The sequence below is a fragment of the Sorex araneus genome, chromosome 5 (genome assembly GCF_027595985.1).
Source record: "Sorex araneus isolate mSorAra2 chromosome 5, mSorAra2.pri, whole genome shotgun sequence".
Taxonomy (NCBI): Eukaryota; Metazoa; Chordata; class Mammalia; order Eulipotyphla; family Soricidae; genus Sorex; species Sorex araneus.
Genome location: NC_073306.1, coordinates 90,953,214 through 90,976,197, shown reverse-complemented (window position 1 = coordinate 90,976,197; position 22,984 = coordinate 90,953,214). Strand labels below are relative to the sequence as shown.

At 43.7% G+C, this 22,984-nt stretch overlaps 1 protein-coding gene across 1 annotated transcript in view; it reads right to left on the bottom strand.

The window, feature by feature from the left end:
- AKNAD1 (AKNA domain containing 1) overlaps nucleotides 1-22,984 on the bottom strand; it is a 42,412-nt gene that overhangs the window by 1,722 nt on the left and 17,706 nt on the right. The window contains 6 exon segments of the mRNA XM_055139923.1: nucleotides 2,477-2,558; nucleotides 4,917-5,018; nucleotides 5,106-5,228; nucleotides 10,372-10,469; nucleotides 14,805-14,887; nucleotides 20,606-20,762. Coding sequence (XP_054995898.1) covers nucleotides 2,477-2,558; nucleotides 4,917-5,018; nucleotides 5,106-5,228; nucleotides 10,372-10,469; nucleotides 14,805-14,887; nucleotides 20,606-20,762 — 645 coding nt within the window.

Sequence of the window (22,984 nt, the reverse complement as noted above, 5' to 3'; positions counted from 1 at the left end):
AGTACATAAACTTGTAAGCCAGACATCCAGAAATGACTTCAGGTGCTTGTGAATTCAGACCCTTGCCCCCTACCACATTAGCCCCCGGTGCTCCTGCAGATGAGCCTGTCATGTTGGATTTATCCTGCAGTTGAGAGAAGTGATTCAACAGTAGGGTCTTGACCCATGGAGAACTGCCCTGCAGTGCTTGTGGTACAGTGGGGAGACCGTCAACCCCAGGCCCTCAAGCTCTCCGTTTCTAGTCAGGCATACCTTGGGCAATTCCTGCTGCTGGAGTGGTTATTGGGAGCCAGGTACCATCTTAAGTGCTTTATTTAAGGGCAGAAGAGATTAGACAGTAGGTGGATTGCTTCCCTTGCACAGTACTGACCCAGTTTGATCCCTGGTGCCCCGTACAGTTCCAGAAGCCCCGTCAAGAGTGATCCAAGAGCTCAGAGCTAGGAGTAAGCCCTGAGCCCTGAGCCCTGTGGACTCCCTCCCCCAATTTTTTTTATAACCTAATTTTTTTTATAACCTGCTTTATTTGTACTCATCCCTCAGTGATTTGGACCCGATTATTCCTTTTGAGAGCCCGGCAAGCTACCAAGAGTATCGCACCCACACGGCAGAGCCTGGCAAGCTACCCGTGGCATTTTGGATATGCCAAAAAAAAAACAAACCAGTAACAATAAATCTCACAATGAGAGACGTTACTGGTGCCCCCTCAAACAAATCGATGAGCAACAGTGACAGTGACAGTGACAGTGAGAGCCCGGCAAGCTACTAAGAGTATCTCGTCCGCACAGCAGAGCCTGGCAAGCTACCCATGACGTATTCGATATGCCAAAAACAGTTAACGATAGGTCTCATTCCCCTGACTCAGAAAGAGCCTCCAATTGTTGGGAAAGACGAGTAAGGAGAGGCTGCTAAAATCTCAGGACTGAGTGTAATAGTGATATTACTGGTGCCCACTCAAGTAAATTGACAAACAATGGGATAACAGTGATACAGTGATTCCTTTTGGAGAATAATAGAGGAACATAATAGGGGAAAAAAGAGGCATGAAGGGGCTGGAGCAATAGCACAGCAGGTAGGGTGTTTGCCTTGCACGCAGCCGACCTGGGTTTGATTCCCAGCATCCCATATGGTCCCCTGAGCACCGCCAGGAGTAATTCCTGAGTGCAGAGCCAGGAGTAACCCCTGTGCATCGCCAGGTGTGACCCAAAAAGCAAAAAAAAAAAAAAAAAAGCATAGAGAGATCAAACAAGCTGCTTGAGGTCAAAGAATGAAATGACCTGCACCCCCCCCCCAAGGTTCCCAGAAGCCACTTTGTTAAGTGCTACACTGCACTATGGGAAGAGTATGGGTTTAGACAGAGTGCAACTGCAGTGCCCGAACTTTCCACCTATTGATTATTAATTCCACCTTTCATTTTAGCTCTTCAATCCTGGGACTTTCTATCTTTGCCACCCTTGGCCTGGCTGTCATCAGTCATTTCAAGTGGACTATTGTTACCAGCATCTTAGGTGGCCTTTCTTCTCTGCTCTTGATGACATAGTAACTAGAATGATCTTTCCAGATTTTAAAAAGAAAACATTTTTATGACTCTGGTTTAAAAACTCCACTGGTGGGGCCGGAGCGATAGCACAGCGGGTAGGCATTTGCCTTGCATGTAGCCGACCCAGGTTCGATCCCTGGCATCCCATATGGGTCCCCCCAGCACTGCCAGGCGTAATTCCTGAGTGCAGAGCCAGGAGTAACCCCTGAGCATCACTGGATGTGGCCTCCCCCCACAAAAAAAAACTTCATTGGGGGCTGGAGAAATAGCACAGTGGGTAGGGCGTTTGCCTTGCATGTGACCAACCTGGGTTTGATTCCCAGCATCCTATATGGTCCCCCGAGTACACTGCCAGGAGTGATTTCTGAGTGCATGAGCCTGTGTATAGCTGGGTGTGACCCAAAAAGCAAAAACTAAAAACAAAAAAATAACCTCCACTGGTTTTCCAATGTTCCTAAGATGCTGAGCACCATACAGCAGGCAGGCCCCTGCCCATCCCCCCAGCCTCCCCTCAGACTCCAGATCCTGTTCCACCACCCTCTAGACTGCACACAGTATTGTGAACGTGCCGCCCCAGGATGTTGAAACTGGAATGTTCTCTAGTTTTACCCCATGTACTCTTGCTAGTTCATCCATATTTGCCCTCCTTCAGCAGTCTGCACACGCCCTTCTTAGCTTTTACTCCTAACTCCTCTGCAGAAAAGATAAGCTCCACAGGGGTAGGAACAGGCATTGACAACATCACTGTGTTCCTCAGCACCTCACAGGGGACCCTGCAGGTGATACTGCAGTATTTATTGAATTAACTAGGCTTGGGCTTGAAGCCTAGTGCTACTCCTAGCTGACCTCATGCAGTAACCTGATGCACAGCTCATCGTGTGCATGCCTAGCCAAGGGGTTTCTGTATTTTGTTATGAATAACAGTAGTGAAATACTTACTTTCCTGGTATGAGCGCATACTCATCTTCATAGGATTTTGAATTTGCTGTCCAGGAATAGATCGATTCTGATTTTGAACAGGCTGAAAAATGTTAGCTATTATTAAATTCAGGTCATCAAAAAGTGATGCCCAAATAGTGACTATGTGGGTATTGTTTCCTGAACTTTTCCATGTCAATGAAGCCTTTCATAAGGTGTTAGTAAATAGAGGGGGCTAGAGCAATTGTACAGTGGGTAAGGTACCGGTCTTGTATGTGACTGATCAAGGTTCAGTCCCTGGCACCTTACATGGCCCTCCAAGCCCTGCTGGGAGTGACCCCTAAGCACTACTGGGTGTGGCCCAGAAACAAGATGTTGTTAAATAGAAAATTAGGTAAATAGAAGTCAGAAAAACTTTATCAAGTATTCTGAATTCAGAAAAAGAAATTCAGCTTTTCAAAGAAGCGTCAGTAGGAGTCAAGATCAAAGTCTGGTTCCTCTGGGTATGAACATGTTGTTGAAGCCCATTCTTATCTGCAGAATGGAGGGGTCATTTTTTCCAGCTCTAGGAAGAAGGACTCGAAGTCAGACTATGATTTCAATAAATTCTAAAAGAGACCTAAGAGATAAATGTAGCGAAGTCACATTGGAAGATAAAAGGAAGAGAGAAAAAAGTTCTTGTGCCTTTTGCAGCCTTCTCTGACACCTCCTTCACCTTCCCTTTTCTATCTTCCCCTCATCCTCCCTGCAGATCTCCTGTCTTATGTTGCTGGTTTCAGTGGCTAGGAGCAGCCCAAATAACAAGGACTCGGGGAGAGATGGTGCCTCATGCAGGAAAGGCGGGTCAGCAGCCAGCAGTCCAAATGTAGTTCTGGTCACTCAGACTTGCGCTGTGAAGGGCACTAGTGAGCTCAGTGTGTGTCCTTCAGTTGGTCTCCATATACAATTTTTGATTGAATCTGAACTGCAGACACTCAGAGTAAATAACACCGATGTGCCTCTGGTCCAGTTCTAATCCAACATCCAAATCTCCAACCTCCTGGCAAAGTCCATTACTTCTCAGTCTATAGATGAGGGACCACAACAGCCCCATCTCTTTTCTGCCCTACTTGCTGAGAGATTGTTGATAGTTTGAATGTTGAGTGAAAGATGACTCTCGGCTACGACACATTTACTAATGGAATTCAAGATCAGATTTCAGACGACACACTTGCTTTTCTCATTGATATATGGAATAACAGAATTCATGGATTATAAATCATAATAATTTATATGACCAGAGATAGTGAGAAAATTCAGGGAGATGGCTCAAAGGACTAAAGCATAGACTCTGCAGACAGGAGTCCTGGGTTCAATATCCAGCACCACATGATTCCCTGAGTACTGCTGGTTATTCCTGCCCTCCAAAAGTAGAAGATATGGGCCAGTAGGGAGCTCAGTAGGCAAGAGCACATGCTTTGTATGCAGAACGCCCTTGTTTGACCGCCGGCACTGCATGGTTCCCTGAGCACCACCAGAAGCAACCCTAAGCACTGAGCTAGGATAACCCCTGAGCACTGTTGGCTGTGCCCAAGAAGAAGAAAAAAGAAGCAGAGGAGGGAAAGAAGTATCCCTGTCTGCAGTGATAGTCCCTGCTTATTTATCTGCATAAAATAACCCTTTGCTTTGGGCATGTAACCACATTTTGCCTCTCCTTTTCCTTATTTGGTTATGCTTTATTATTCCATAGGCTGTTAGTCTTTTGGGGAGGAGGAGTCATATTGTTTTGATCCTTATAAGCAAATGTTCATGAAATTTTAATTCCAAAGTTCTAACTTTTACATTGGAATTAAAAAATTTCTTCATTGCTAATTGCTTTATGTGTCAACTTTTAGGAGGAATCCATTTAAAGCCTTTGACACTCTTTAATAAAAATAATACTAATCCAACTTTCCTTAATTTGCTCAGAAAATATTATTTAATGCCAAATTGTACTGCTAGTGTAATTTTTTTAATTAAGACAAATATTTTATTCTCTTATCCTTGGGGGTAGGTGGCAGGTCCTAAACAGTGATCAGGGGATTAATTGGGTTTTTTTTTTTTTAAATTAGTGAGTCACCGTGAGGTACAGTTACAGGCTTACAAACTTTTGTGCTTGCATTTCAGTCATACAATGATCAAGTACCCATCCCTCCACCAGTGCCCATTTTCCACCACCAATGGTCCCAGCATCCCTCACTGCTAGTGTAATTTTTGAAGTCTCTTATTGCTAGGATTTCCTATCTCCCAGCCCTGGTCCCACCTGTTGCCCTAAGGCTGCTGTGGAATCATGAGTAAGGTGGGTGCTAAAGACCTGGCAGCAGGCTGATGCTAAAGACCTGGCACCCCTCCTAATGGAGGCAGTGACCTTGGGATATGGGTCTCCCATGCCTGGAAAGCTAGACTGTTTACAAAGATGAGATCATAAGGGAGATGTACTTACAAGATGAAGAATTCTTATTTTCATTTAAAAAGCAGAGCGGGACACTGTTTTTGGTGTGATTGAAGTAATTCTCTCCCGGGATATTGTATTTGTAATGAAATGCTGAAAAGAAATCATTAGGAATATAGCTCATTGCCTAGGAACATGGTTGTCCCCTTACCCTTCTTTCTGAAATCTGGTCGCCCTCACCTTTAGCTGCTTCCTGGTGGCAGGCTCCTGGGGGTTGATGAAGCTCAGAGGCACAGTCCTTGCATTTATTGCTCTGCAGATCAGTGCCAGATGGAAAACAACAGTTGTATCCCATATCAGAACCTGTAAGAACCCAAGTTGGCAGGATAGGTGAGTGAGTTTCTGTTTTTTTCTATTTTTTCTTTTAATTGATTCACCGTGAGGTACAGTAACAAAACTTTCATATTTGAACTTCGATCATACAGTCATCAAACACCCATCCCTTCACTAGAGCACATTTTCCACCACCAAAATCCCAAGTATCCCCCCACCCCCGCCATTTCACACCTCCCCCTGCCTGTGTGGCAGACAATTTACACAATACTCTTTCTCAGCTTCAGTTACCTTTGATATTTCGAGACCAGTCCCACCACCACTCATACCTGCTGAAAATGCAATGCTAGACAATGTGTTTTGTATTGCTTGTTATGGATACAATATAATGTCGCTCTAGGAATTCTAAAATTTTAATAAATAGGGTCTGGAGAGATCGCTGCAGCAAGTTGCTCAGGTCTGAGATTCGTTTGTGTCTATGGTTCATGGCCATGTAGGAGCTTAAGTAGATGGTAGCTGGGTGTGGCATTATTTCGGAGTCCCGTCAGGGTGGGGAGAAGAAGGGCCACTCCTCTGCTTTCCTGTGAGGCCTGGCGTCTGCCACCACTACCACTCCTGCCTGGAGCTTGTTGCTGACTTTTAGAAAATGGCAGCTCCTGAGGGTTTCTGTATTAATAGCACAAATAGTGGTGAGTTGAACTCTACCTGTGCAGATAATCTTAGACACCTAAGTGTTCACCTTTTCCAGAAGTGTTACAAGGGCAATTATCACTCCTGGGGTGACATTTGAAACCTTTATGACAACTGAAACACATGGTATGAACATCTGAAGATTCACCTATCACATGCTTAGCAAAGATCTGCTGAAGTAATTCAAGAGAAATAGCCTACTGAATTATCTGACACTCTTGAATTTGTTATTTCTCCCCATTTGCCTTGATACATCCTCATTCTCTTATCAGACCCTGCTATGACAAGAACTTGTTTTTTTGTTTTTTTACCCAGGCCATCAGAAAGATGGTTTTTCTTACGTCAGATTTGTAATTCCGTATGGAAGCCTGAATCATATCTTTGCTCTTATTAGTACCAAAGGGTGGTCAGTTGTAGAAAGAATCATGGTTGATGCAAATCTGGAACTTGTTCAGCAGACTGTGGTCAGTAGCGCTGTCCAGGTAGGCCCAAGTGGGGGCCGGGGCTAGGCAGGCATACAGGTCAGGCTCGGAGTCCAGGCAGCAAGTCAGCTCTAGGAGATGAGGCCCAAACCTCTGCTATCAATGTGTGCCTCTCTACACTCATCATTACACTCATTTGTATCCCTCAAAGGGTAAATATTGATGGAACAAGCTCTAGAAAGTGTTTTTTCCTTTTCCAAGTCTCAATAATTATAGAATGTCTTCTGAATCGTGGACCTAGGGCGGTTCCAGTGATGATGGCAATGCTGTCATTCTGTGGGAGGAGTGTGAATTCCAGAAGCTCAGCTCTACATGTACAGCTGGGGTGGTTGGAAACATCCACAGATTCTTTAACCTGTGCTTTTGAAGGCCAAACCTAATTCCTCACTCCTTGAATTTAGTAACTTGTTTCCAACAAATAGAAAAAAAAGGTTGGGATGGTATATAATTTCCAAAACTAGGTCAAAAGAAGTCCATTGAAGCTTCGTCTCAGGCTCCTCCTGAATCGATCACTTGTGCTCTGGAAACGGAGTGCCTGGTCAGTGATCACAGGCCCAGCAGCCTGGTGGAGAGGCCAGGTAAGGTTGGTGAGAAGCTGAAACCCGTCTGTGGTCATGTGAATGCAAGTTCCTGTACCCAGTCATGCTTTCAGATGACCACTACCAGTTCGGACAGCAACTTCTTGAGAGACTGGAGACTAATGCATCCAGCTCAGATTTTCCCAGAAACTGTGAGATAGTCAATGTTTGTTGTTTTGAGCCATTAAGTTTCAGGAAGATTTCATTGCACAGCAGGAGATAACTAATACAACAACTCTTTGACCCTGCAAAGCCATTTAATTTCTCTCAGTCCCTGTTTCCTTACCTATAAAATAAAGGCAATCCTTTCTTATAGAGGCAATTCACTGTGTCAGCACAATCATGAAGGTGCTGAACTAGTCAATCATATTCCTCATCGATGTTGTCAATGACGGCATCTTCCCATGTTGCTGAAATAGTGCCAAAGAGCTCCCAGTTGATGGTCATTCTGGAGTTCTCTTCTTAAACTTAAACTTTGCAGTCCTTTCTCCCCACTCTGTGAAGTAGAATTTTGCACAAAGGAGACGGTTATCTGATCCCATTTGGAATTTTGGGATAACAGCAACATTGGTCAGACAAAACCTTCGATTGAATATGATGTGGTCAATTTCATTGTGGAACTGTCCACTGGGAGCCCCCCATGTCCAACATTTAGATTCGGCCTTTTGGAACTGTGAGTTACCATAGACGGTCTTGGTCGACATGATGAATTCAGACAGTCTCTTACCCTGTTCATTCCGTTCTAGGCCATGGGTCCCAATGTGGAGTTCTTTGGGTGACCTTCTCAGTCTTATCTTGGCATTAAAATCACCGACAATGACCTTGTAGAAGGTGTGGTCTTCTTTATAGAATTTCTCCAGCTACACGTAAAACCTCTCAATTTCTTCTTCATCGTAGTTGGATGTTGGTGCGTAGATGACAAAGATAGAAACTGCCACATCTATTCAAGCGTAATCGTCCGATTCAGGTTGTTAGGCATTCAGGGACCATTTAGATTCTTAAAATTGAGAGCTCCAAAGGACTTTGATTTACGTAGTTTTTTTTATCATCAGAGATAGATCATAAATGTTGGTATACCTGCATTAGTGAAGATTTATTGTACAACATTCAGTGAGCTGAAGGTGAAGTATATAAAAGCATATACTTCATGTATTTTCATATGAATATAAGTATTATATGTCTACATGTACACATAAATATAAATATAACTTTGTAGTCATTTTTGTATTTCTGGAAGTATTCCCAAGATTTGAATGGGAAGTCCTGAGACTTGAATTACAGAATTTTAAACTGATACATTAAAATTTCTTTATGATATCATTAGGAAAGAATTTTATTTTAAAAGTGTCACCTTAAGTTGCAATGATATCCATTAAACATCACAATTAAACATGTCAAAGGAGAAGCCATGTTGTCAAATGCCCACTTAGCCCCCCAAACATCTCAAACCCACCCTTTTGCTGACCTTCTATTACCCCTTTTTTTAAAATTTTTTTTCTTTTTTTAAACAAGAGAAAGTAGACAGATACATGTTGATAAATGCTAACTGTCCATATTCACATAGAAATACAGTGTCATATGATATCATTTTAAAGTAATGATAAATCTCTTCCATGTTCACAAAATGGCAAGTTTTGTGACATATAGCTCAGAAACAGAAGAGAGGGCGGTGGTCTCTGCTTGGCAGATATCTTGACTCTGGCTCAGCAGGCACCTGGATGGATCACAGGACCGCACCGCCATTCATCTGTCACAATACTGGAAAGAGAAGGACCTCACCATGCTGCTGATGGATCTCAGGGACCCCCCACTTTAAACATTTTCACACTTCTACCATCTTGTTTAGTAAGTGCTCAGTCAATGAGACCTAATCATTTGGAGGAAGAAGAACCCTCCTGAGAGGGGCCCCAAGTGCCCAGGGCCTATACCCAGTGATTCTCAGTTCTCAGGGCCACACAGTTGAACCCGGGATGTGGAGCTGCTTGTGCCTTGTGACCCCCAGACCAGCAGAGCATCTTGGCCATGTTTCAAGGGCCAGGGTTGTGCCAGGGATTGAGCCAGGATGCATAGCATCTGCCCAGCCTCAGGGTGGCTTGTTCTTACTCTCTGAAAGGATATCGGCTCCAGAGAAGAAACAGAACTAGACATGACATAGAACAAATATGAAATGAAAAGCGAAGCTCTCAGCTGACAGTCTGTATGCTGTAAGCAAGTCTCGCAAGCTCTATGGCCTAGTGTCCCCAGGAATAAAGCGGAGAGGTTAGGTTTGGGCAGTGACTTTCTCTTAGGAACTGCCTGAGCAGGAAACCTCAGTCCTGCCTCTCCCTCACCCTGGGCAGTTCTGCCTCAGGATGTTTCTCTACTTACTCTCTTTCTGGGGACTGGAGCAATAGCACAGCGGGTAGGGCATTTGCCTTGCACGCGGCCAACCTGGGTTCAATTTCTCCGTCCCTCTCGGAGAGCCAGGCAAGCTACAAAGAGTATCCTGCCCGCATGGCAGAGCCTGGCAAGCTACTCGTGGCATATGTTTTTTTTTTTTTTTTTTTTTTTTTTTGCTTTTTGGGTCACACCCAGCGACGCACAGGGGTTACTCCTGGCTTTGCACTCAGGAATTACTCCTGGCGGTTCTTGGGGGACCATATGGGATGCCGGGGATCGAACCCGGGTCGGCCTCGTGCAAGGCAAACGCCCTACCCGCTGTGCTATCGCTCCGGCCCCCACTCATGGCATATTTGATATGCCAAAAACATATGCCAAAAACAGTAACAACGAGTTTCACAATGGAGACATTACTGGTGCCCACTCGAGCAAATTGATGAACAATAGGATGACGGTGCTACAGTGCTACAGTGCTAAATTCTCTCTGGAGGAATATTCCTCTGACTAAAAGCCATCATTCCAAGAACCCATGTTCTCTGGGTCTCTTCCCAGCTCTAAACTTTCTTTAATTCCTGAAATGCGTGTGGACAAGCTAGAGCAAATCTCCCATTACTGGCGAGCTTACAGGGGCAGCTGGAAGGATGATGACACAGAATTGAGGCCACCTATAGACCAAGTCCTTGGCGCCCCTGGTTCCAGTTTGAAGTAGGTGTTGGCACTCACTCCCCACTAAACTGCATCTTCTTAAATGTTTTCAGTTGGTATAGTGCCTTTTCTCAGGGGCAGGGAGGGAAGGCCACATCCAGAGGTGCTCAGGGGCTATTCCTGGCTCTATGCTCAGGAGTGAACACTGGCCATGCTCCTGAGAATCTAGGTGGGGCAGGAGACTCTAACCAGGGGTCATAAGCTGCCATCCCTGCACTGTACCTCCAGCCCCACATTGCTCTATCATGCTGAGTGCCAGGCTGAGCCCTGTTACAAGGAGCCCCGCAGACCAGGAGCATCCAGGGTACACGCCCATAGCCCTAAGGCCCCTCAACTTACTGAGAATTGCATCTGGGTAGAGGGCCTTCTCCAGGACAGCATCGGGAAGCCTGTCACATGGGATCTTTCTGTGGTCTTTCTTCTCTGTTTTGTGTTGCCTGAGAAAGGGCCATGAGAAAGCATAAACCTGTAGTACGTTTCTAACAGAATCCATGAAAACTCAAATGCGGCCCAGCTTCCACCAGAACAGGAGCAGGGAGGAGCAATACAGCCTCCCCCAGAGAGATTCCTCTGCCAGCTTAGAACTTCTCTAGGAAACTACACCTGCGTACGTGACCTGAATAGCATCCAGATGCTCAGCATCAAAAGCAATCCTGGCTGGCTACCCAGAGCACAGTGCCCAGTGCATGCAGAGCACATACAGAATACAGATGTTTGAAGACTGAATGATAGCATGGGCATTTTCTTCGTATTCGTGGCTCAGAGTCAGTTCTCAAGGGATGCAGCTGTGCTAAGCAGCAGTAAGGTAACTGTGACCAGGGTTCTAGGCACTATTAATGACAAGCTGAAGCAGGCTTCCAGCTATGGGGCAATCCTCCTGCCCCTTGTATCTACTGTCCTTGGGTGTCAGCTTCATGTGATGTTATTCTATACTCCACAAATGACTGCAGTTCTTCTATGTCTGTCCCTATCTTTCTGACTCATTTCACTTAGCATGATATTCTCCATGTCTATCCATTTATAAGCAAATTTCATGACTTCATCTCTCCTAACAACTGCATAGTATTCCATTGTGTAGATATACCGAAGTTTCTTTAACCAGTCATGAGTGGAGGGGAGAAAGCAGATGGAATAGAAAAGGGATCACTAAGAAAATGATGGCTGGAGGAATCAGTCAGGATGGGAGATGTGTGCTGGAAGTAGATAATGGACCAAACATGATGACCAGTATCTGTGTTGCAAGCCATAATGCCCAAAAGTAGAGAGAGTATGGGGAATATTGTCTGCCATGGAGGCAGAGGGAGGGTGTGAAAGGGGGGGGTATACCGGGGATATTGGTGGTGGGGAATGTGCACTGGTGGAGGGATGGGTGTTTGATCATTGTGAGATTGTAACCCAAACATGAAAGCTTGTAATTATCTCACGGTGATTCAGTAAATTTTTAAAAAATGGACAAGCTGAGCATTGCAAACCACTATGCTCAAAAGGAGAAAGGGCAGACAGACAGACAGACAGACAGACAGACAAACAGAGAGAAAGAAGTGCCTGCCATAGAAGCAGGCTGGGGGTGGAGTGGAGGATGGTGAGAGGGAAACTGGGGACACTGGTGCTGGGAAATGTACACTGGTGAAGGGATGGGTGTTGGAACACTATATGACTGAAACCTAATCATGAACAGATCTCTAAGGATCTATCTCACAGTGATTTTTTTTTTTTTGCTTTTTGGGTCACACCTGGCAATGCACAGGGGTTACTCCTGGCTCTGCACTCAGAAATTACTCCTGGCGGTGCTCAGGGGACCATATGGGATGCTGGGATTTGAACCCGGGTCGGCCGCATGCAAGGCAAACGCCCTACCCGCTGTGCTATCGCTCCAGCCCCTCTCACAGTGATTTAATTGGGAAAAAAAGAAAAAAGAAACAAGCTGAAATGACTCAGAAGTCCAGCGGAGAGTGGGTTTTGTCCCAAGTCTGTAGAATTGTTGGGGTTCCATTCAGCTGTCCTTGGCCACCAGGGGGCATCAGAAAGAAGCCAGTCTCCTTTCCCTGGGATGCAGCCTTGGCCTCTGACCTGCTTTGGAGCTTCAAGCTTTGCTCCATTACAGAAATCCTAACTCCTCTGACAGGAGTTCATTAGAATTCCTTTGGAGGAACCCTCACTGCTAATGTGTATCACGAAAGTTCTCGCTCCACCCAAGATGCAGTCATAAACCTCGAAGGAAAGTTGCTCATTCTCTCTGTGCCAGGCACTATGCCCAAGATCTCCTGGGTGAGCCAGGATAAGAGACTGACCAAGTCCCCCAGGAGGGGTTGCCTAGCCCTGCACAGGGTGGCAGGGAGGGGAGCTTCATGCAGAGAGTCAGACTGAGGGCCCAGAAGCCAGGCCCTTTTCCTCCTCTAGAGAAACATGCTCGACTCCTGAGTCACGTATGTTCCCACACCTCATTTTCTGTCTCCACCCTCCTCCTTGGGGCATTTAAACATCTGCTCCCTGAAGTGGAAAACTGGGATCACACTCAAGTGAGTTCATTCTAACACATGACTTTCTTTTTTCTGCCTCTTTCATATTCTTTGTACACTCAGATCTTGTAGCCTCTCAGCTGTCTGTTCGGAAAGACAGCTTTTCTCATCAAGGCTAAGAGGTCAGAAGTGTACTCCAGAATCAAAAGTTTTGTATCAGAAATGAAACAAAGGAATGAAGCAATAGCACAGATAGTAGCTAGCTGCATAAAAGAACCCTTTGCATATTCCTGAAAATATCATGTCAGTAAGCACACAACCGGTGAATATGTGCTCTCCAGAAGAGATATAAATCTCTTTTTCTTATTTGGATATTTTTATTTGGGGCATCATGGTTTACAATATTGTTCGTGAAAGGGTTTCATGCTAGAATGTCCCAACACCAGAGTGCCCTTTCCGCCTCATGAATCAATCTTTTTTTTTAATGTACATACGTATATAGAGTGCTTCATTCAAAAAACTCAGGGATTATGGATTTGACCAAGATTTCAGTCCAGCATTCATGTGTCTGCAGCTCATTACTCCTCAGCATTGGTTCACTACTAGATTGGATTTCATACTTGGCTATTTTTCTTTCCTCTTGTCCATCATAAGAGAACAGAGTCAGGCACATGGTTTTCTGTCCCAGTGCTTAAGTTCTGTGGGGATCCAGATGAGGAATTTTTAAAAAAGCAACATTCTGTGCTCTCAGTGCCTAGTCAAAACGCTGTTTGAAATGTCAAAGTATTTTTATTATATTTAACGAAACATACAAAAGCCTAAAGCCTACATTTTTTTCATTCACTGTATTAAAAATACTCAGTCTGGACAGAGTGACTCAGAAAGTAAGCATCACTGGTTCCCCTTGTATTTAAAGGAGGGGCTCGCTGATGATGGACGTGCTATTAAATGGTCCCCAGATAGATGACATGTGGTCATTTTTAGCACACATACCATGCTGTTCCTTTTTTTAAAGAGTGGCAGCTCAATAGAAGCCTTATGACAAGTGCCCTTTCCTGCAGTGGAATGCTTTCTAACAGGAAACTTCAGTCTTTCCACTCCTGTCATCTGTGTCTACTAGCATCCATCATGCCTCTTTAATAGTGGGTGCCAAGCAGCTCCTCCCTGTTTGGCTCTGGACTAAAATACCTTGGCTAAGCTCTATTCCTCCCAAACTGGGAGATGGCACCCACCCTTCACTAACAGACATGAAGCAAGTGATTCTGAATTCAGATTGGACTAACAGATGATCCAGAGTTTCTAAACATTAAGGATTTCTCCTCAGAATTTTGCATGAGTGCAGCACACTGAGAGTCAAATCCAAGGCCTCACTCACATCCCCAGCCCCACACCCATGGGTTTTGTGGGTTGTTTTTTTTCCCACATGATTTATATGTTATGTCCGTCCAAACCCTTTTCTGCTGAGGAATGAGGAGTAAACCCTCAGACTGATTGATTTTCAGTGGATCTGAGGAGTGAGGGGAAAGGTAGGACCCAGCAGGAAGAGTTCCACTCATCACAGGAGGGAGTGCGTTTAAGTGGGACTGGTAGATGGTGCGTAATAGTCTCCCATGGGGCCAGAGGAATAATACAACAGGTAGGGCATTTGCCTTACACACGGTTGACCATGCAATCTCCTGCATCCCATATGGTCTCCTGAGCACCACCAGGAGTGATTCCTGAGTGCAGACCAGAAGTAACCCCTGAGCATCACCAGGTGTGGCCCAGATAAGAATAAATAAATAAAAGTCTTCCTTCTGGGTAATGCTCAGAAGAAGCAGGCCAGACCCACTCTCTGGTGCTGTAGTGCTAACTCCTGAGCATGAAGCCATAGAATCCCCCAGGGATTGCCTGAGTCTTTGATTTAAATTCAGCTCCAAGGGTCTGATTTAAAACTCAGGAGCTGAAGAGATTGACAGCGGGTAGAGTACTTGCCTCACTTGCAGCCAATCTCATTTCCATCCCCAACATCCCATATGGTCACCCAAGCCCGCCAGGAGTAATCCTTCAGCACAGAGCCAGGAGTAAGGCCTGAGCACAGCTGTGTGTGGCCCCAAATAACAACAAAACTCCCATCAGGGACTTTGATGCTCCCTGGGGAGAGCCAGAGTGGGAGGGAGGGGTTTTTGGGTGCCAGGGAGGCAGGGTCAGGGCCCAGCCCTACACTGTCTTCTGTAACTCACCCCCCTGGCTGTTCTTAGACACCCACTCTCTGGAATTGTCATCCCAGAACCATCTCTTGCCCACCCCAGGAACTTCACAGCAAGACCTCACCAGTCAAGGGCCCAGTGGCAGAAGGAACAGCGTGGCTTGGTTCTCTCTGCAGGGTTCCGCGCTGCTGAGGTGCTGGGGTTGTCCTGCATCAGAGAACACACAGATGTGGATGTGACAGAGGAAGTGACTCACCTGTCTGTGGTTCACACCGAAGCCCTGCACACAGCCGAGTGTCCACTGCACGCTGCCTCCCTCTGAGCTCACTCTCAGCAGGGGACTGGCCTGTCATGGCTCAGGGCTTAGAGAAAGAGTGTCAGCACTGGCTTGGCTTCTTCCTCTGCCAGATTTTAAAGTCTAGGTTACAATGAGAGAACGATTCCCCTGCATTTTCCCCTTTCCTTGAGTTTCAAATTACTAACTGCTCCATCAAATGATGAACAGATTTGAGATGATTTTTCAGTCTCTCAACCTGAGCTCTAAAACCTTTGCGAAGAATTAAAATTAAAATTAAAGATTTAAAATTAAATTAAATAATTAAAATTTAAACAAGATTTACAGATTTTCTCAATCCCTAAGTTATTGTTTATGGGTCTGCCCTTTTGTGTTGAGCCTCACTCTGCAGTGCTCACAGGCTGCTCTCAGCTTGGTACTCTTGGCCAGTGCTGAGATGCAAACCTCTATGAAGCAAAGCACACACTGCAGTTCCTCAAGCTCTCTCTGATCCTTCATGTCTTTTCTTAACAATAGTTTACCTGACCGAACGGTAAGGACTGCCACATCATTTGCTCAACAAATTCTTACTGCTAAATTCTAGGCACTTTTCTAGGTATCAGGGATTCCAACGTAAACACGGAAGTATTTCTTTTTCACTACACTTTTATCCTTTACAGAAACAGAAAATTAGTCCACGTTTCCCACATTATAAACAATGCTGGCATTAGCAGCACTGTGCCGAGAGCCTTTTCCTCTTTTGAATTACTTCCTTAGGAAACATGCGGGTCAGAGGCAGCCAGCATGTTGATGTGCTTATGTGTATCACCAAAGCGCTTTCCACAAAACTCATCTGAGCTACACGGCTACACATGCTGGCAGGAGCTCAGTTCCAGTCCCCTTTCCTTGGAAACGTTTCCTTTTAAATGTTTTTGTTAATTTAAAAGCAGGGGGCTGGAGGGTGGTAAAGTGGCATCTTGTATTAATTAGCACTTCATCTGTTATGAAAGAAGATGAGACAATTTCCCACAGGACTATTTATTGCTTGCATTTCTGGTTTCCAGCCTTTGTTTATACTTTTTGGAGGAATTTCATGCGTTTTTTCCCCACACACACCCAGCTGTGCTCAGGGATTACTCCTGGTCCTGTTCTCAGGAATTACTCCTAGAGGGGCTGGGGAGCTATAAGCAGTGCCAGGGATTTATGTAAAATTGGACATTTGCTATGCAAGCACCTTACCTGCTGCAACTACCTCTAGTTCCTTATGCTTTCTCTCTTTTTTGTTTTGTTTTCGATCCACATTCACTGATGCTCAGGGCTTACACCTGGCTCTGCATTCAGAAATTATGCCTGGCAGGGCTGCCGGAACCATAGGTGGTGCAAGGTTCAAACCTGGGTCAGCTACATTCAAGGCAAGTGTATTGCCCTTTGTACCATCTTCCGGCCCCATTTATGCTTTCTAAAAAGTAAAAATCAGGGCTGGAGTGATAGTACAACGGGTAGGGCATTTGCCTTGCATGCAGCCAAACCGGGTTCGATTCCCAGCATCCCACATGGTCCCCTGAGCACCGCCAGGAGGAATTCCTGAGTGCAGAGCCAGGAGTAACCCCTGAGCATTGCCGGGTGTGACCCAAAAAGAAAAAAAAAAGTAAAAATCACCATTTGTTGATAGTTCATAGTGCCAGGTGTTTCTCATATTTTGTCCCACCATCCTGGCATGCTCATTTAAAAAAAAATTTTAATTAAATCACTGTAAGATAAATAGTTACAAAGTTGTCCATGATTTGGATTTCAGTAATACTGCCCCTTTACCAGTGTACATTTTCCATCACCAATGTCCCCAATTTTCCTCCTTCTACCCCTCCACCCCAAGTCTGCCTCTATGATGCTTTTCTTCTCTCTCTCATTCTCTTTCTCTCTCTCCCCCCTTCCTTCCAACCTCCCTCCCTCTGTCTCTGTCTCTGTCTCTGTCTCTGTCTCTCTCTCTCCTCTTGGTCATTATGGTTTCTGGTACAAGTACTATTAGGTTATCATGTATATCCCTTGACCTGCTTTTAGCACTCAAGTCTTGTCCAGAGTGATCATTAGTTGTCATTGTCATAGTGGGCCCTTCTCTATCCTAACTCTGGCATGCTCTCTTATAATGATGCATTATCTGAAGCCAGAGAATGTAAATAAATTGCTAAGGTTACCAGAGTAAGTGGTATTTGAACTTTGACCTAATATTGTGCTCTTTTTTTGTTTGGTTTGGGCTTGGGTTCCATACCCAGCTCTGTGCACAGGGGTTGCTTCTGGTGGTATTGGGGAACCCTGTGGTCTCAGAGAACAAACTCAGGCCCCCCGCATGCAAAACTCATGCTCAACCCATTGAACTGTCCCCACAGGCCATACTTAAGCCCTTAACCACAGTTTTGCTACTTTGTGTACCAGACAGAGCACTTCAAACGATAAAAATCTCAATACTGAATTTTATTTTCTCTCATTTTGTTTTGTTTTAGGGCCACACCCAGTTCATGGCATACTCCTGGCTCTGCATTCAAGAGTCACTCCTGACCGTGCTTAGGGGACTCAGATGGTGTGCCATGAGTCGAACTCAGGTTGGCTCTGTGCAAGGCAAGTGTTTAAACCCCTGTACTGTCCATCTGGCCATGAACTTAATTTTCTCTTAATATTTTACGAATTGTCTGCCTTTTTAAAAAAATCAGTTTCTGTTTTGCAAACATACTAAGATGTTAATGTTGTCAAAGATGCAAATGGCCCAGACACAGGAAAATGGGTTAAAGTTCCCAAGGAGGCAGAGTAATGCAGATGAGATGCCAGTTTTCATGGTCACTTTAGCCAAGGCGTGAAAGACCCAGGTGAGCTCGGGCTGGAAAACCTCCACCTCCTGACACTGTGGACACTGTGGTGGGCTTCTGGGAAAGGGCCCTGGCAAAGGCAACCGTCGGAATTTCCGGTGTGTAACTTCTAAACCACCAACTGCTCCCTTGGGCTTTATTCTAAAGGTGGGGGGGATGAGGGGGGACATCAGCTAGAGCTAACCGTTTTCATGTAAAATGATGTTACCTGTATCAGTGTTTATAATATCAAAGCACTAGATAAAACTAAATGTGCGTTCATAAGGGCTTGGTGAATAGGGCCAGAAAGGTGAGAGTTCAGGGCTTTTGGTATGTAGGAGGGTTGGGTTTGATTCCCTGGCACCCTATGGTATCTCGAGCTCCAGCACAGATCCAGGAGTTACCTTTAGGCACCACCAGGTGTGGCCCCAAAGCAAACAAAAAGGAAACTAAGTGGGATGTCAAGATCACCTTTGACGATGTGTTTGTTGGTTGACTCATTCTGGATTTTAAGTTAGTGTTGGTCACATCCCTTTACTTAATAGTTAACACCCAGCTAAAGTGGCTTATTATGAACCAAGCCCTATTTTAAGTACTTTGCTTCCATTAATTCATGTAAATGTCATCACAACCCTAAGAAGCAGGTTTATTATCCTCCATTGACAGAGGGGGGGAAACGGAAGCACAAAGATTACATAACTTTCTGATGGTCACAAAGCTAGAAGTGACAAAGTCAGTGTTTGACCCTAGATAGTATGGCATCAGAGTCATAAGGAAAGTATTATGTCTTATATAGCATGTTTTCATTTTCACAATTATATGTCAGTTTTTATTTGTTCATTATACGTGTCCCTCAGAGAAACATATGCATCTTGAGACATTATTTTCTATGCAATGTTTATATTGTACCCCCAATATCTAGAAAAGTACCTCATGGGTCCAGAAGGCTAGCACAGCTGGTAAGGTTCTTGCACACCACTGACCCACAATTCATCTCTGACACCGGATCTGAACTCTCAAGCCCTGCCAGGAGTGATCCCTGAGCACAGAGCCAGGAGTAAGCCAGGTGTGGCCCCAAACAACAACAAAGTGTATAAAGAAAGACAGTGGTTGGGGCTGGAGCGATAGCACAGTGGGTAGGGCATTTGCCTTACACAAGGCCGACTTGGATTTGATTCCCAGCATCCCATATGGTTCCCTGAGCACCGCCAGGAGTAACCCAAAAAGAAAAAGAAAGAAAGAAAGAAAGAAAGAAAGAAAGAAAGAAAGAAAGAAAGAAAGAAAGAAAGAAAGAAAGAAAGAAAGAAAGAAAGAAAGAAAGAGAAAGAGAGAGAGAAAGAAAGAAAGAAAGAAAGAAAGAAAGAAAGAAAGAAAGAAAGAAAGAAAGAAAGAAAGAAAGAAAGAAAGAAAGAAAGAAAGAAAGAAAGAAAGAAAGAGAGAGAGAGGGAGGGGGAGAGAGAGAGAGAGAGGGAGGGAGGGAGGGAATGAAGGAAAGAAAGAAAGAAAGAAAGAAAGAAAGAAAGAAAGAAAGAAAGAAAGAAAGAAAGAAAGAAAGAAAGAAAGAAAGAAAGAAAGAAAGACAGTGGTGATTGATTTAAATTCCTAATTATGCCTATGTATATTATCCAAAAGAATTTAACTTGATACTGGAGCCATCGTGATAGTTCAGTGGATAGGGTGCTTGTGTTACATACTGCTGACAGAGGTTCTATTCCCTGCATCCTATATGGTTCCCCAAGCACTCACAAGGAATAATTCCTGAGTCTAGAGCCAAGAGCAATCCCTGAGCCTCAGCGGGTGTGTCCCCAAAACAAACAAGCAAAAGAATTTGAGACAAAGAAAATGCAGATGTGTGCTCTGAAAATAGTTCTTTCACTAAGTGTATTACTCTTTATTTAGAAGAAAGACTATAAGACTACTAAGAAGCAAAATATTTCTGCCAGGGACAGTCCACAAAAATAGAATACTATTAAGCCTGAAATATGTACTTTATTTACAAAAACCTAAACTAAGCCCTGATCCAATTTTGTTCATAAATTTATCCAACACATTTTGTGAAATTGCTGAAAGGAAGGCATTATCAGTAATTGCACTGAGACTTTTAGCCGTTTTCTAAATCTGTTTTGTATTCTCTTGAGTTATGGATTTTAATTGGCATTGTGATAGAAACACTTAACCAGCTTAATCGTCACACTTCCATCAAAATACTGTTCAAGTGCTTCCTAGGTCTTGGTTTCTAATTTCAGACTGATAAAACAGCAGCCTCCTCTGGATTTTAATGTAATTAATATAACTATGTTAATTGCATGAGGTATAATTTAACTTAAAATAAACTTAACTAATGAAGAAAAAAAAAATAGAATACTATTCATCCAAAAGAAATAGCTCTTTAGCAGTTCATCAGCTTAAACTGCTTTGTTACATCCTAAACTGGAAAGATTTGGTCAAAATCCAACACTTCAAATAGCTTCTAAGTTTTTCAAAGCTGGTTCCATTTTAAATAATATGTATGGTCTTTGCAAAGTTACATTTTTGTCAAAATATAAAAATACAATTCTGGAACTGGAGAGACAACACACCAGGTAAGTTTGCTTTGCATGCAGCAGACCCAGATTTGATTCCTGGCATCCTATATCCTCCTCCGAGCACCTCCTGGAGTGACTCCTGAGTGCAGAACTAGGAGTAAGCCCTGAGCACCTCCGGGTGTGGTCCAAAAAAACAAACAAACAAAAAAATCAGTGATTCTGCAAATTGGGAGTCAATATATGGATAAACACTTTTTTCCAAGCTTGCAGTCAGGCTACCAGTTCTTACCTCATTTAAGGGTGGAGAAAATGTGGATGCCAAGTCATTGGAGATGAGTGGATAACTCAGGGGAGGAAAGGGGGCTGACATGTATTTGCTTCTGTCATCCTTCTCTCTTACAGTTTCAAGTAACATCTCCAACTTGAAGACTTCACTCTCCATTTTTCTAAGTAAATATAAACAGTCATGTCATTAGCCAGCACAATAACCTAATAAGTAACAAAGGTTTTTGCTTTTTATTTTTTTGCTATTTTTTTGCTTAACAAAGGTTTTTGAATGGGGTGTTCATTCATATTATTAATGTGGTTGGTCTTCAGAAAAGGATATTGGATTCCAGCTGGGACTGGAATCTCCTTTATAGCTTCATTCAAAGACCTGGGCTTTAATCCTCCTCTTGTTATTCATTGTCTGTGTATCCTGAGGTAAATTCCTTGATTTTTTCCAGTGCCTCCATTGTCAAAACTATAACTTGGCAAAACAATACTTTGCTTATCTGGATTTGATTACCTTGAGGTGTGTTACCATCCTAAGAGTTATAAATCTACAGAAATAATCATTTAGATCAATTGAAAAAAGGAAGAACTTGTAGTGTCTGCTTAGTTTGACAAGTGTGAGCTGTAGGTGTATATACATATATGTACATAGACATATGTATGTGTGTACATGTAAATAGAAAAATGTATGTTTTACTTGTTTAGGTGTCACACCCTGCTATATTGAGGGCTTACTCTAGGCTTTGTGCTCAGGTAATACTCCTAGCAGTGCTTAAGGGAGCACTTGTGGGAGAGGGATTGAAATTGGGTTGACTGCATAAGGCAAGCGTTTTATCAATAAGGGTATATTTTACCCAAAAAGAAAATTGAATTTTCTTCATTACATAAAAAAAATTACTTTGTGTTCATTCACAAATCCAAATATTAAATTCTAAGTCATTAAAATTATGCCAGTGCTTTCCCAGTTAAATCAGAAACAAGGTAAGGATGTTCAACATTGAACTGGAAATCCTTGTAAAACCAGAAAAAGAAATAAAGGATATGCAGATTGGGAAGAAAGAGAAAAAGAAAATTGTCTTTGATTATTACATGAATAGTCTGAAAGAGTCAACAATACTCCTGGAACTAATAATCAATTATGTTTCTTTTTTTTTTTTTTTGCTTTTTGGGTCACACCTGGCTCTGCACAGGGGTTACTCCTGGCTCTGCACTCAGGAACCATCCCTGGCGGTGCTCAGGGGACCACATGGGATGCTGGGAATCGAACCCGGGTCGGCCGCGTGCAAGGCAAACGCCCTACCCGCTGTGCTATCGCTCCAGCCCCTATGTTTCATTTTTAAGGTCAAGATACACGGCCAATGTATCCTGTCACTTTCCTCCATACCAGCAATGAACATTTGGACTTTGAAATTTAAAGCACAATATCATTTCATTAGATTATGATTCAAAAGTAAAATACTTAGGTATAAATCCAATGAAATATATACAAGATCTCTAAGAGGAAAAAACTGAGGTTAAAAAAGAATTAATGGAGAAATATTTAAATGTTTATGGATAAAAAAACTTCTTGTTCTTCTCAACTTGATTATAAAGTCAATGAAATCCCAGAAAATTAATAAAGAATTCTAAAGATCATGTGGAAAGAAGATACAGAACAATATTAAGGAACAAAAATTCCAAAGTACAAAGTTGGAGAGCTGAAAATACCCACACTTGATACAATATATGGGGGTATGGTATTGCCAGCAAGTCAACCTGTACCTGCAGGGCAAGTGCATCAGCAGCCTGATGGTGCCTTCAGGCTTCCTGATAGCCTCAAATTGCCAAGCCTCTGGCCAGACCCCAACAACTTGGGACCAAATTTATTAAACGGCCAAAAGTTAGATGTGTAAAAATCTTTGCATTTCTATATACAAACAATGAAACAAAAGAGAAAAAATTAATAAAAATAAAATGATATAATTTACAATCGAATTGAAAAGAGTTAAAGGAATGGGGAGATGGGTGAAGTAGTTGGAGCACATCCCTGACCTGTGCTACACCTGTTTTCAGTCCTTGGCACCACATGCCCTTCCCTTAGCACTGCTATATATAGCCCTGGTGACTCCCAACACTGCTAGGTCCACGCCACATAAAATCAGTGTCCTGAGCAATGAACCCTCAGGCCCATTAGATCAAGCATTGCTGGATTAGCACCCAGGCACCCTAAGCAACACCCTGTTACTCCAAAACCAAACAAGGGCTGGAGCAATAGTACAGTGAGTAAGGCACTTACCCTGCACACAACTGGCCTGGGTTGGATCCCAGGTACCCCATATGGTCCCCCCCAATCCTCCAAGAGTGATCCCTACATGCAGAGCCAGGAATAACTCCTGAGAACCACTGGATGTGGCTC